General features: G+C 42.6%; 1 protein-coding gene across 3 annotated transcripts in view; it reads left to right on the plus strand.

Moving 5' to 3' along the window:
- Positions 1-14,946, plus strand: part of DOCK2 (dedicator of cytokinesis 2) — a 1,177,826-nt gene that overhangs the window by 330,810 nt on the left and 832,070 nt on the right. For all 3 annotated transcript variants that reach the window (XM_044280877.1, XM_044280878.1, XM_044280879.1), the window contains exon 15: positions 4,271-4,369. In XM_044280877.1, the coding sequence (XP_044136812.1) occupies positions 4,271-4,369 (99 nt within the window). The remainder of the gene's footprint in view (positions 1-4,270; positions 4,370-14,946) is intronic.

Below are 14,946 nucleotides of genomic sequence, written 5' to 3' on the forward strand. Positions count from 1 at the left end.
TGTAGCCGATAGGTTCCAGTGCAGGGTGTTAGGTAGTGTGAAAGGAATTACTGTACTGTGCCTTTTTTCCAGTCTCAGAAAACTTCTAGCAGCTTGAAAAATGTAGCAAAAGTGATCCATGCCTATATTGCACGCACAATACGTGCATATTACATTGCCGATTTTCACAATCAAGAAAATAATGACTAGAATTTGGAATTTATGTAAAATATTAAGCCACAAATTTGCAAAATATTGTAAAAACGAATATTGCCTATACTGCTCATAACTCATGCTGCTGCTACCTCAACACTATGTCATTGGGCCACACTATGAAATTCTTAAGCTGTTCTCCCACCATCACCACTCCATGACTGGACCACTATTTTGCCTTTTTGGCCTGGTTGACATCATCATTTGTTTTACCCTTCTTCTGATCTGTCAGAAGGAAGGAAAAATGAGACACACAACGGATCCTGTGTTGTGTAGCAGCTGTAAGGCGTGTATGGTCCCATCCGAATTAGCTTATGATTTGGTAGCCAAAAGCAGGATTGGGTACAAAACACAGAAGACATGCAAATATTTCATTCATGGGTCATTTCTGTTTTGGACCACTCCTGTTTTTTTTTGGCTTTAGCAATACTGATAGATTGCTGACCGAGTGAAGGCAGATGCTCAACAGACAGGATCCGTTTTTTGGGGGGGTTAATGTTCTGATGGATCAGAGGAAGGGCAAAATAATCAGTGACGTCAACACAAACTTACTGCTGACACCGTCTCTACTCTTTCAGGGCGGGGCTCTACTTGTATAAGTGTTTAATAGAACAGGTTCTGTAGACATCTATGTGGAATCAGCTGACTACTGTCTAAAAGGAGTGCACTCTTTCAGGCTACAGTACGACCTTGGGCTTCTGAGTGGTTCTTTATACCTGGCGCTAACATCGACCTGTAAGGCTGAGTTCACACTTGAGTTATTTGGTCAGTTTTGGCCCCGTAACTTCCCAAATAAGTGAAGTGTGCAGTGATTCTAAGAGCGACGCCTGTCATGTGCATGTCATACAGACTTACAGTATTATTTCACTACCACAGCAGACTCCCTATGTGTGTTACTGCAAGACACGGTGTTCTGCACCACTATAAAGGCTCTCTGCAGCCAGGAAATAGCTGCACAAATCAAATTAAATATTTTCAGAAAATTCTGTGAAGCTGCCAAATCGAATTTTTGAGAAATTCGCTCATCTCTAGTTCCTATGTTCAGTCCCCTCGTCCCTTGGGTGAACAGGTAGCACACTTGCTGAGCTGACCTGTTCATGATCCAGGCTGGCTCCCTCCCAGGCACTGCTTCTGCTGCACTGCACACTGGCCAATCAGCACTTAGCAGTGCATAGATCCCGCTGCTGATTGGCAGGCAGCAGGAGCGCCACAGGTCAAGCAGACCTAATAAAAAGTTCATATATGGAAATGGGTATTCTTGATGGGGGGAGGGCAGCAGCAATCATTGTTACTGTTGGTTTGGGGGGGGGGGACACTGTAGGCTCAGAGATGACAGTTCCCCCCCTCCCCATTAACTCTGCTTGCTGATATAGCACCTTGCACCCAGCAGCACATCCCCAGTCACCTTGTCGGGGGAGGGGGGAATATGATTGCTGCTGAGGCTTAGTGTGCATAGCCACCAAGGAGTTAAAGGGTTTATCCAACCCATATAATGTCAACCAAAATGCCCGGCCCCTTACTTACCACACTTTTCGGCACCTGCATCGCTCCTGATACCCACACAGCCGCCACTGCATCCCCCATTCATTTCCAACACGCCCCGCTATTAGCTGCACCCCCCCCCCACAGGTCATAAGTATTATCTGTATTCAGTGCCTGAGCATTTTGGGGGGCATATTAGGGGTTGGATAACCCCTTTAACCCTTAGGATGCCAGAGTTTTTTTAGTTTTTCCATTTCCATTTGTCTTCCCTATCTTCCTTGAGCCATAACTTTTTTATATTTCCGTTCACATAGCTGTATGAGGGATTAATTTTTGCGGGACAAGTTGTTCTTTCTAATGCCACCATTAACTATGACATACAATTTAGTGGGAAGCGGTAAGAAAACTAAATTCCTCCACCGTTTTACGGGTTTTGTTCCTAAAGCATTCCCTTTGTGGCAAATGGGGGTGTGGCAGTGGAGGACCCAGGGGTGGGTATTGGGTGGCGTTAGGGGGGCCCAATTTAGATTCTTGCTATGGGGCCCAATGATTTGTTTGTACGCCTCTGGTCTCAGCTCTGATCGTTTCTATAATAATAAACTGGGGAATTTCTTTAATAATTTATCAAGTTTTTTCCATATGAACATAGGCTGGTTGAGGTGATGTACGTTGAATATATGTATGTAGTGCAGCAAGTCTACTGTGTTATGTGCCACTTGTGCAGGGGGTGGGAAACTAGGGGCCCACCTTGCTCAGGGGCCCACCGGGGGATTCACCTGTACCCCTGTGGCCAGTACAAGCCTGGGTACATTGCATAAGAGATCCAAAGCCAACTTGAATGTCAGTAAGAATTCTTTGGTAAGACTCCCTTAGCAATTGTGTGTTAAGTCAGATTCTTAAGGTGTTTGCTAACAATACAGTAGCCATTGCAATTTTTCAGATAGCTGCATGCTAAGGAACCTGTTTTATAATCTATTGCATCCTTGAGGACATAAGGAAATACTGATTTAAGTGCTATCAATGCAATTCTAACTTTTTCAGTATCCTTATATGCTGATATTATCTTGGGGTCTAATTTATAGAGGTATTACGATGTTGCTCCTGAGTGCAATATTTATCTGGCCTGTCTTTTTTTATTTTATAAATTGTGAATAACTGGATGCTCTGAAATTAGTAGGGAGTCAATCTACAAACACTATTTCACCATCAGATAAAATAGAGGCTTAAGATAATTATGACATACAGAACTAGTATGCTTTCCTCTTTAAATATGGTAGATTTATGAGAGAAGGCTGTCACTTCCTGAAGTGTTTCAGGCAACTGAGTGTTAAACCATGTTCAAAAGTTCAAAGCTCAGCATAGACAATTCCCCACACAAACCTGGATCACAGTTATCAAATACAGAATAATCTGGTAATCAGTGTCAGACTGGGGTACCTAGGGCCCACTAGTAAAATTTATTTTGGGGCTCACCATACGGATACATTCAAATATAATAAATAATCTAACACGTTTTTATATGAACATAGGCTGGTTGAGGTGCTGTACATTGAATATATGTATGTAGTGCAGTAAATTCCCCTGTACCCCTGTGGGCCAGTCTGAGCCTGCTGGTAATGGATGATTGCACAGGCTCTGTGCCAGGACTTTTGAACTTTTTCATTACTTCTGCATAAGAGCATAACCATAACTAACAAAGAAAAGCACATTACTGGCAAGGTCTGGCAAGCTGAATGAATGCAGCAGAGAACACTGGTACTGCTGGGATTTAAAACGGGCTCCCTAACAACTAATAACAAAGTGACAGGAAGAGGAAGTTTTTCAAATAATACTATCATGCTCGCACTGTGATGTCAGATAAACGCTTAGTCGCCACCATCACAGGGAGCAGAGCCATTTTGGGACATACCTACAGTACTAGCATCTTGGAGGATGCAACTGTAAAACCCCATCTTATTCCTGAACCCCACAGGAGAGCCAATGCCACAAATCGGAAGGGGATGGGACTAAATAACCAGTTAATGCTAATAGAGCAAAACCCCTGACATTGTAATCCATATGGAAAACGAGTCCACAATTATGGCTAACAGGCAGAGTAAATAATATGTATGTATGGAGGTACAGTCAACTTTAGTCCTTGAGTAATACCAGAGCACCCATTTATGAAAGCTCTTTGTTTACATATGATGCACAAGGAATAGTACTTCTAGTCAGACCGCTCAGATCTGTACCATCTGTTGTCTTCCAAACAGAAGAAAAAAGTGCATTACTTTATTGTTTATAGCGCCTTTTATAAGGAACAGAAAGCATTCATTGGTTCGAGGTTATAAACCTTGTGTTCTATCTAATAGAATCAACCCATTACTTAATAGTCCCTTTGTGTGCTGCCTGAGGACATCCAGGAAAGTAAGGTTTCCTACAGTACTTCTAAACAGTGTTTAGAACTAGTTATTTTGTTGTTTTCTTTATGTATATTGATGCCAAAACTGTTTATAATGCTATATAAGATCTTCTGGTTGATGATTTATATAGATGCATTCACTGTTACAATGTTTTACTACTATGTATTTAATATTGATGCCCTTTTTAACTTTAGAATGCTATCTGCTTGGGAGCTGGAGACAAACCTGTGAGTGAATATAGGTCTGTCCTGTACTACCAGATCAAACAGCCTCGCTGGATGGAAACCATAAAGGTATTAGAGAGGCCATTTATACTGTTTATTTTAGTTGGAAAATTCCTGCTTTCTCTTCATTGTAATGACAACATTATTTAAAAGTGACCCATGAAGTTGTTCAAAAGTAGACAATATTTGCCATAAGGTGCTTTGCATAAAGAACATGCAAAGGGAATATTTTCAAATCAGAGGACAATTATGTGACTTTCAGTGGCATATGGTCTCCCCAGGTCAAAAAAAACATTTTTTTTATTTTTTTTTTTATCTTTTACATTTTCAAACTAACAAAAAAGGAAAAGAACCCGAAGCAAAACTTTGGGCACCCTGCATGATAGTACCTACAGTAGTAACACCACCTGTGCAAGTGTCACGGCTTGTAAATGCTTTTTGTAAGCAGCCAGTAGTCTTTCAGTTCTTGTTTGAGAAATTTTCATCAATTCTTCCTTGCAAAAGTTTTCCAGTTCTGTGAGATTCCTGGGCCTTCTTGCATGCACTGCTCTTTTGAGGTCTATCCACAGACTTTCAATTAAGTTCAGATCATGGGACTGTGAGGGCTATGGTAAAACCTTCAGCTTGTGCCTTTTGAGATGGTCTATTGGGGATTTTGAGATGAGTTTAGGGTCATTATCCATTTGTAGAAACCATCTTTTTTTCAACTTCAGATTTTTTTTTTACAGTTGGTGTTATGTTTGCTTCCAGAATTTGCTTAAAATTCATTGAATCCCTTCTTTCCTCTACGCTGCGTGTTCCGTCTATCAACAGATAGACGGACCATGCCTAGCAATCCTGTTTTAAGCACAGGTAAAGATAGGCAGTACAGGGAACAAAAATGTGGAATTAAGGGGAAAATTGAATACACAGTGAAAAGTTGAAATAGGGCCTCCGAGGTGATATTAATCACCACAATCCAATACTCCAAAACAAATATATATATGACAGTTATCCTTTAAGAGAAGATCACAGATATTAAATTACTGTGAAAATAGACCAGATGAGAGTTTCGATTGAGAAACTCCCAAAAAATTAAGAATATCGTTAATGGCAGTAGAGATTTTGCAGGAGTTTGGACAAGACAGAATATGAAATAATGAGCAAAAAGACAAAAAAATAGACATAACCAAAATGTGGAATAAAAGGCTGAAAGAAATAGAGACACTCCCTGAAAAAAGTAGATATAACACCCTCACAAGAAGCGCAAAGAGGACATACCTATAGCCAATGCACCATACCAGTGAATAACAGATATTAAAAACACTTTCCGACAATCATTTTTTAGACAGAACTCCCCTCATCACAAATCCCGGAACAGACACAGAACACATCAATCACCAAACCACAACCACGACAAAATATCATCACCAACGCATCCATACAACTTGAGACACAGGATAAATCACCAAGAACAGGACCACCGAGCACATCAACCCAGGATGGCACATCCATGAGAGCATTATAATCTCCCACCCACTCATTTGAGGGAGAACACACAGAGACAATATTGCAATGCTCACAATGAAAAACACACACAAAAAAAAAAAATATATGAAGAAGTCAGAGAAAAAAGAAGAGAACACAACAACTAGCATTAGACACAAATGAACAAGGGTCAATAATTAATCTTAGTTCTGTAATTTTAACCGAGCCACAAAAAAAAAAAAAAAAAAAAAAAAAAGCTATTACATAAAGGCCTGAAATTTGCACCCACCATTAAACTCAATAAGTTTTATACTTATATTGGGATGAAGAAATTCATAAGGAATTTTTTTTTTAAGAAATACTACATAAAAAATCCTATATCGAACATAACTAACACATGTATGGATGATTCTATCAAACATACAGACCTCAAAATTAAATCAAAAAAATTCCCAATGAAAGGGCCAATTAAAGACACATTTAACAAATTTAATTCCCTGTCACCTATGCAGAGCAGGGGTTTTTCATCGTCCGGAAATGGGTTAATGTCACCTATGCAGAGCACCCGATAATGTAACGGACAAATTAGTGAAATGTTACCTGTCTACTAGGTAGTGCAGGGTTATATCGCAACCAAAAATTGGTGAATTTCACCCGAATATGTAACAGACAAATTAGTGAAATGACATAAAATAAAATACGTACAAATAAAAAAAAAATACTTGATTTATGAGGTGGAGTTTGAGTAGGCGGTGGACGTAGCGGTGTAGGTGGAGGAGGACGAGGTAGCCAACATAGTCCTTGCTGGGGCCTCTGGCTCTGCCTTCTAGCTCCCCTCACTGCTGATGAGAGGTCACTGCTGCCATCAGAAGCCTCCCCAGTGCTCCCCTCCCCCACTCTGCCCCCCCCTGTCCTCACTGCAGCCTCCTCCTCTGCTGTAATGTGAGCCAAGTGCAGCAATCGGGACAGCGGAAGGGGGAAGAGGCCTACACTGCCTGCTGAGGAGGAGATGTACTCCCATCATTTCTATTTACCCTGGAGACCTGCACAGAAGCTAGGTCTGTGCCAGTGCAATATGTGTGTGTTTGCATATGCTTGTGTAGTGTACTGTATTCTGTAGACATGTGTGTGATATATGTATGTGTAATTGTCTAATGTATCTGCATATATGTGAAATACATTTACAGTATGACTGAGTAAATGTCTATATAGGTCGTACATGTACAGTATATGATTGTATGTTTGTATATACATAATGTGTGGAATACATGTATGCTTGTATAATGTGTTTGTGTGTGTATATATATATATATATATATATATATATATATATATATACCCACAGTTTATATATACACACACACAGACAAATGTAGCAGAGAACACACACACTTGGTGAGTTTTAACATTTAGTTAATGCGCTATGGCTGTGACTGTAGAAGGGGATGTCAAGGTTCAGAGCTAACCCTGGACATGACCCCTTCTTCCACTACTCAGCCCCTCTGAATTGCGCTGGGCAAGGCTTTTTCTGCAGATCCGTTGATGTCACCTGATCGCCAGAGAAATTCTCCAGATTCAGATTCAGTGCAGGGCAAGGGAGAGCATTGGAGCATAAAAAATTATCCAATGCTCATGTCAGAGGGGTTGAGTGGGGGAAGAAAGGGATATGTCCAGGTCTGAACATGGACAACCCCTTTAACTCTGCTACATCTGTATATATACACATGTGTGCAGGGATACACCTAGCCTTTCTGCTGCATGAGGTGAAAATGTAAAAAGCGCCCCCCCCCATCCCAAATTCTCAACCTAACCCCTTCTGTCCTAATATTACGTATATCACTACAGAACATACAGGGTAAAGGTCCATTCACACGTCCACAACTGTTTTACGGTCCACAAATTGCGGATCCGCAAAACACAGACAAATTGCGGACCGCACATGGCTGGCAATATAATAGAAAAATGAAAATGAAAAAAAGGAAAAAACCTCCGGTATCCTAAGGGTTAAAGGGGTTATCTAACCCCTATTATGCCTCCCAAAATGCCCGGGCACCGCATACAGATAATACTTATGCCTAGTGGGGGGTGCAGCCAATAGTAGGTAGTGTCAGAAATTAGCATCCCTAGCGTCACCCGCTATAGGAGGCTCGTTCCCATCGTGGCCTGCTATTGACTGCCCCCCACGTCGCTGGATGTTTTCATCCATGCGACAGTTTGGATGCAGTGGCAGCTAGGCGGGCAACAGAAGCGATGCGGGTATGTAAGGTGCCCGGGCATTTTGGGGGGCATTATAGGTGTTGGATAACCACCTTAAACGCCTTGCTGCTGATGCCACCAATCATATCCCCCCCCTTCCTGCAAGGTAACTGATGTGCTGTGGGGGGGCCCTGTAGGCTCATAGAGGACTAAGGAGTACGGGGGGGAAGGGGGGTAAAGGGGGGATACGACACGGATACAAAATACGGTAGTGGGCATGAGGCCTTAGTATGGCTGTAATATTCAGTCACACTATGCGGTAGTAATTTGCCTGTTCTCAAATGTGGAAAAACTGGCTCTAGGTCTCACTTATCTGAGCAATGTGTTAGTGGAGGGAGAGGGGGGGCGGTCTAGAGGAATGGCCAAAATCTAACACAGCATACACTTGCATCTTAATTTCCATTTAATTCCTTTTTCAGAAAAATTTGTGAATAGATGTAAAAACTGCACCTATGAAGCTCGCGTAGCACGGATAAAAGACCCGGACACGGTCATACCAAAGTTTCCAAAAAATTGTTGTTAAGTCCAGCTTCCCACAAAAGAAGTTCTTTATTGATATGGAATAAAATCCTGACATCAATTACATGTACAGTGTGTACAGTCTACGCGTCTCGGACCCCAAACATTTGGATCCTTCCTCATGACATGAAGAAGGATCCAAATGTTTGGGGTCTGAGACGCGTAGACTGTACACACTGTACATGTAATTGATGTCAGGATTTTATTCCATATCAATAAAGAACTTCTTTTGTGGGAAGCTGGACTTAACAACAATTTTTTCTGAAAAATGTACAAAAAAAACCCCACTTTCCTATACTCACACACATCGTAAAACATGGCGTGTAAGGGGCTTAAAGGGGTATTCCAGTGATAAATTATACCCTATTCATTGGACAGGCGATAACTGCTGGGAATGGTGTGGTCACTGATCACCAGAATAGGGTGGGGGATTAGCATGTACCCTGCAGCTAAATTCAAAGTCACCAGGACCCACATCCGGGACAATTTATTACTGGAATACCCCTTTAAGTTCAGCAAACCTCTGGGCCATGCATCTGAAGCATAAGCATACAGACTGGAGGGTGGTGGGCTGCAGGTGTCCGTGTAACACAATGCCAGTGGGCAAACACACATCTTTGGCATAGGTCTGCACTACAGAAGACTATGGTTACACTACAGTGTATGGCTGGATGCTTCCTTCTGTACACAGCGACATCCCTGAGGTAGTGACAACGCTTAGTGTGAACAAGGAATGTCCAGATATACTAGTTTCTGTTCAAATACGGCATGCAATATCCCAGAGATGTGCCCAAAGGCTTTCATAGCTATATGTGCCCAGTCAACAGGGCAGGGCCAGTTCTCCCCTGTGTACAGCCCCCTCGCCCAGACAACACTTCCTCCTATAAGCCCAACACACAGCCATACCTCTAGAACAGCCCAGCTGTCAGTCTCCCGACACCCGCTCATCATATGCAGGCTTATTCTGCAAGGCACTGTCATGATAGATGCGGCTCATCGTGACAACGACTCACCGCGCTCAGGCCGGAAATAGACAGCGGTCAGATACTGGAGGGAGCAGGGTCAGGAAGTGGTCCGGGGCAGGGGCGTACATAAAAATAGTAGGGGGCGGGGCCATGCGCTCCAGGGCCGATTGCGGAAGAATAGCTGGCTCATAAAAGCAGAGCAGCCGCATAGCGCTATAGGCTGCCGTGAGTGGGCGGGGCCAAATAGTGTGGGCGGGGCCTTCTCTGCGCTCCGGGCCCCCCAGTGCCGCGGGCCCCATAGCAATGGCGTGGTCTGCCTCTATGGGCGGTACGCCACTGCTCTCTCCTCATCTTCTCCTATCAGTCCTTGAGACCAGGCCATAATTTTTCAGCCATTTCTTGTCTCTAAACTAAGAAAAAGCAATCTTAGTTTACTACTTTCCATCATCCTCTCATCTTCTGGACGAATCACCCCCACCACCCATAATACAGTGCCGCTGTGCTTCCCAATATTATACTGCAGAAACAGATAAACCCCCTGATAATTTTAGTACCATGCAGATAGTGCCCTACAATAATTATTGGCATGCAGTGTCCTAAAATAACTGCGCCCAGCAAATAGTGCCCTTGTCACTAATAGTGTAAATATAATGTCCCCCAAAAATAATTGTGGTAGGCTGATACTGTGCCAAGGTGCCCCCACATTAATAGTGCTCCCAAAAGTCCCACCAATAGTAATAATTCTCTGCTAAAGCACACATGGTAGTAATAGTGCTCCTACAGTGCCCCCAACATGTTTCTACTGTGCCCTAGAAGTAATAATGCTCCCATAGTGCCTATACTAGTAATAATGTTCCCCATAGACCCCGAGTAGTAATAAAGCCCCCTATATAAAGTATAAAATGTGTATAAAGTATAAAATGTCCCATATATAGTGCCCCAGTAGATCCCCTCAGTGTCCCCCAGAATTTGCAAGTATAAAATACCCCTTCTTAGTGCCCCCTTTAGATGACCCCATATAACTCCTCTTCCCCCTTCCCCATAATACCCACCATAATGTGTCTCAGTATAAAATGCCCCTATACAGAGCCCCCCATATAAAATACCCCTTCATTGTGGCCTCAGTAGATGCCCCCATAGTGCCCCCCAATAATGTGACAGTAAGAAGTGCCCCCCAACAATGTGACAGTAAGAAGTGCCCCCAAAGCTTCCCCCCCACAGTGCCCCCAATAATGTGCCAGTAAGAAGTGCCCCTAGGGACGGCGATACAAATAACTATGGAGATGAGCTCTTCCACAATGGAAGCGCTCATCTCCCTGTGCCCTGACGCCGCCCCCCACTTGTCTCAGGTGCCACGGCCCTGCGTGTGCGAGTCTGAGATTCTGGCTTGTGCTGTTAGTCTGTGATCACTGTCTTTTGAGCTTCTATATTTTGGATGTTTCATTTTACTTAAATAGGACAAAATAAAGCCATCTGATCATTGCACATTCATACCATATTAGTCTTTGTTCACATCTCTGGTGAACGGCATCTGGTAGAGAAAATCCTGCCAGAGTTCACCAGATCCAGCATTGCTGGATTCTGCCCTTTACCAGTAGAACAGTTTTTGTCAGCCCAAAACCATGCTGGAAAGCGTCTGGATCCCATTATACTCAACCTGCAGCCCTCCAGGTGTTGCAAAACTACAACTCCCTGCATGCCCTAATAGCTGTAGGTTGTCCAGGCATGCTGGGATTTGCAGTTTTGCAACAGCTGTACGGCGCAGGTTCGGCATCCCTGGTCTATGGGGTGCAGTGGTGAATGGTAGAATCTAACATTGCTGGAACCGGTGAACTCTGCCAGGATGTTCTCTGTCGGATCAGCATGCCAGAGATACAGTCACCAGAGATATGAATGAAGCCTTAGGCCGAGTTCACATCACTATTTAGTTTTCCATTTTTCTGATCTGTCAGAAGAGATAAACAAAAAAAAATAGATCCTGTATTTTAAGCATTCCGTTATGCCTATTCATGCACATCTTGTATCCTCTTTAGCCAGATCAGTTTTTTTTTAGATGGAAAAAAAATGTTCTACGCAAAGTATTTTTTCGTCTAAAATAACTTAGCTCAGACGGAAATGGCTAAAATGGATGAAAAATGTGCATAAATGAGCATAATGGATGCTTAAAATAACAGGATCTATTTTTTATTTTTGTTTCTTCTGACGGATCAGAAGACCGGAAAACAGTAATGTGAACGCAAGCTTGGATTGCAGTGCTATATAGTACATTATACCTAAGAATGTCACCCCTTGTGTACATGTTGTTTCATAAGCACCCCAAAAACAGTAATAGCGTGTAATGTAGCACCAATGTACCTACTTAAGGCACAGTTCATGGGCGAGGGAGGTGAGGTGCTGGGGTAGAAGGTTGGAGGGACCAGGGATGAGTAGTCAGAGGGGCTTGGGAAGGACCATGGGGGGCCCAATTCAGATTCCTGCTATGTGGACCAATGAATTCTTTGTATGCCCCTTCTCACTACGTAGTGCCACCTGTATTATAGTGACCCTTTAGTGCCTCCAATACTTAAAGTACATTGGTAGCGCCCCAATTACTTATAAGTTAGTTATAATGACCCCTACATAGTGCCCCCCAGTACTTGTAATTAGTGATGAGCGGCATAGGCAATATTCAAATTTGCAATATTTAACATATTTTTGGCTGAATATTCGCCATAAATTAGCAGATTTGAGAATTCGTGATCTCCAGTCATTGTTTACTTGATTTGGAAAATCGGCAATGTAATATATTAGTGATAAATTTGCGATAAATTCTCGATTAGAGTATTCAACACTATTCGCAAATACGAATATATAGCACTATATTCTAAATATTCGCAAATTCTCAAAGTGGCGATATTCAATTTGAATATTCACGCTCAACACTACTTGTAATGTCCCTTCTATATGGCATCCCCCGGTACTTGTAGTGTCCCTCTTACATAGTCCCCCCAGAACTTGTAATACCCCCTACACATAGTGTCTAGTACTTGTAATGTCCCCCATGTAGCACCCCTCGTACTTTTAATGGCGTCACTACATAGTGTTTTTTTACTATAAAACACAAAGTTTGATAAAAAAAAAATGTGCCCACTACCACCAATATAACAATGCAGTGTTGGTGGTGAAATTTCTTTGAACTGTGTGTGCATTTAATACAACTGAATGAACTGGCTCAACATTGAAATTTCTGTACTATAAAACACATATGGAGTCATTTATTAAGACTGGTCGGTCTTAATACTCCTGTGTTGGCACTTGAGGCCGGTGCCTTTACATAACATAGGCGATGACCTGTGACTAGCTTAAATCTACTCATGCTCTAGATTTAACTCATTTTCTATGCCAAAAACAGGCGTAGAAAATGCTAAATGAGACCTACCAGCCAGTCCAGCCCCTTCCCCGCCTACGCTCCCTTTTTCCACCATCTCAGAAAAGTGGCATGAGCGGGATCAAGTTGCAGATTCAAACGCAAATCTACACAATTATATATTTCTTTTCTTTCCCTATACTTTTCCTATAGCAGTGATGGCTAACCTTGGCACTCCAGCTGTGGTAAAACTACAACTCCCAAGATGCCCCCCTTGCTTGGCTGCTCTCAGAACTCTGTAGAAATAAATGGAGCATGCTGGGAGTCATAGTTTCACCACAGCTGGAGTGCCAAGGTTAGCCATCACTGTATAGTGTCCCTGTAACAATACAATAGTAGTTTGTAATTCTAATAATTTTTGGCAGACACTTCTGCAGGGCTGTGGAGTCGGAGTCAAAAGCAATTTTGGGTACCTGGAGTCGGAGTCGGCAAAAATGAACCGACTCCAACTCCTACTAAATTTAAATTGGAATAAAATTTAAAAAAGCAAGTTTAAATGTCCCAATTCACAAAAAGTTATAATTAATGACTTCTCTACTGTAAGAAGAAAGGCCAATGCATGCAGTGCGTCACGTTACCGCAAAACGAACACATTAAGTGACCGTGAAGAAGCATGCTTTTTATATGCTTTACTATATGGCACGCAACGCACAGTTGAGGAGCGGCAATACTTATACTTTCCATTGTATTGTGTTCCGCTGTTACAGGGAACGCAACGCCCATGGTTAACCTAGCCTCTCACTGATAACTGATTAAGTAAATATGTTTTTTGCAGGACTAGAGACACTTGTATAAGGGAGGGAATGGATAGTCAATCGTTCAAGACTGAAGCTGTAAACCATTTGAAAAACTGCTGTCATTCAGCTAAGGCCTCATGCACACGGCAGTTGTTTAGGTCCGCATCCGAGCCGCGGCTCAGATGCGGACACGTTCACTTCAATGGGGCCACAAAAGATGTGCTGTCCGCATCCATTGCTTCGTGGCCCCGCTAAAAAAATATAACATGTCCTATTCTTGTCAGCGCTTTGTGGACAAGAATAGACATTTTATTGAATGCTGTCCGTGCTGTTCCGCAAATTGCGGGAACACGCACGGATGCCATCTGTGTTTTGCGGATCCGCGATTTGCGGACCGCAAAATATACAACGGTTGTGTGCATGCGGCCTTAGGCTATTAAAATAAATGCCACTTCCCCTGCCCCTTCATGGATCCTCCCACTTCCCCATCTTCAGCAGAAGATCAGCACACAAAGGAGAAGGCAGCAGCTTCTGCCCAACTACCTCTCTCTGCTATAAGAGCTTAGAAGAAATTGGTGGAACAGCTGTATGTTGCCTTTCTTTCCTTCAAGGAATGTATAAAATACATTTGCATAATAAATACAGAGGAGGAGGAGAGGAGTCGGAGTTGGAAGTACCAAAAACTGAGGAGCCAGAGTCGGAGCATTTATCTACCGACTCCACAGCCCTGCACTTCTTCCAGTTAAGAAGCTTAACATACTATGGTGCTTCTGTTGGCTGAGCTAGGCATCTCCCTGCATACTGCCCCCCTAGATTATCTGATCCAGGCTGCCTGCCAGCATCTGAGCCAATCAGGGCAAGCCCCACTTCACTTCCTCCCGGTGTCATGTGGCCAGCTTTCTTCCTTCTTCTTCCTCCCTCGTGGCTTTGCCAAGATTAACAGTAAACTCGTGCTGGGTGCCGCTTTTATGCAATTTATCTGTAGCTAATCAAAAAAAGCTTTGTATTAGTTTGGAGGTTGAATTTTTGTGAAGTTCATAACATATGCAATTTAATTTAGTTTTGATTTTCTCATGGATTTATGGCATATTATTAGATCTAAATAATTTTCTCCAGAGATAGAGTAGGTACCAGGTCTCTGAGATAATATCAATTTAGAAACTATAAAACCTTCACACCGCATATCTATAGGCTAAATTATGGACTAATTCTGCAAACTCTCCCTCCTTTTGCTATGTTGTTGTTTTTCAAATGTCCATTTATTACACCATGTCTCTGCAGGTGTCCCGGAAGGTT

Source organism: Bufo gargarizans, chromosome 2 (genome assembly GCF_014858855.1).
Source record: "Bufo gargarizans isolate SCDJY-AF-19 chromosome 2, ASM1485885v1, whole genome shotgun sequence".
NCBI classification, from domain to species: Eukaryota; Metazoa; Chordata; class Amphibia; order Anura; family Bufonidae; genus Bufo; species Bufo gargarizans.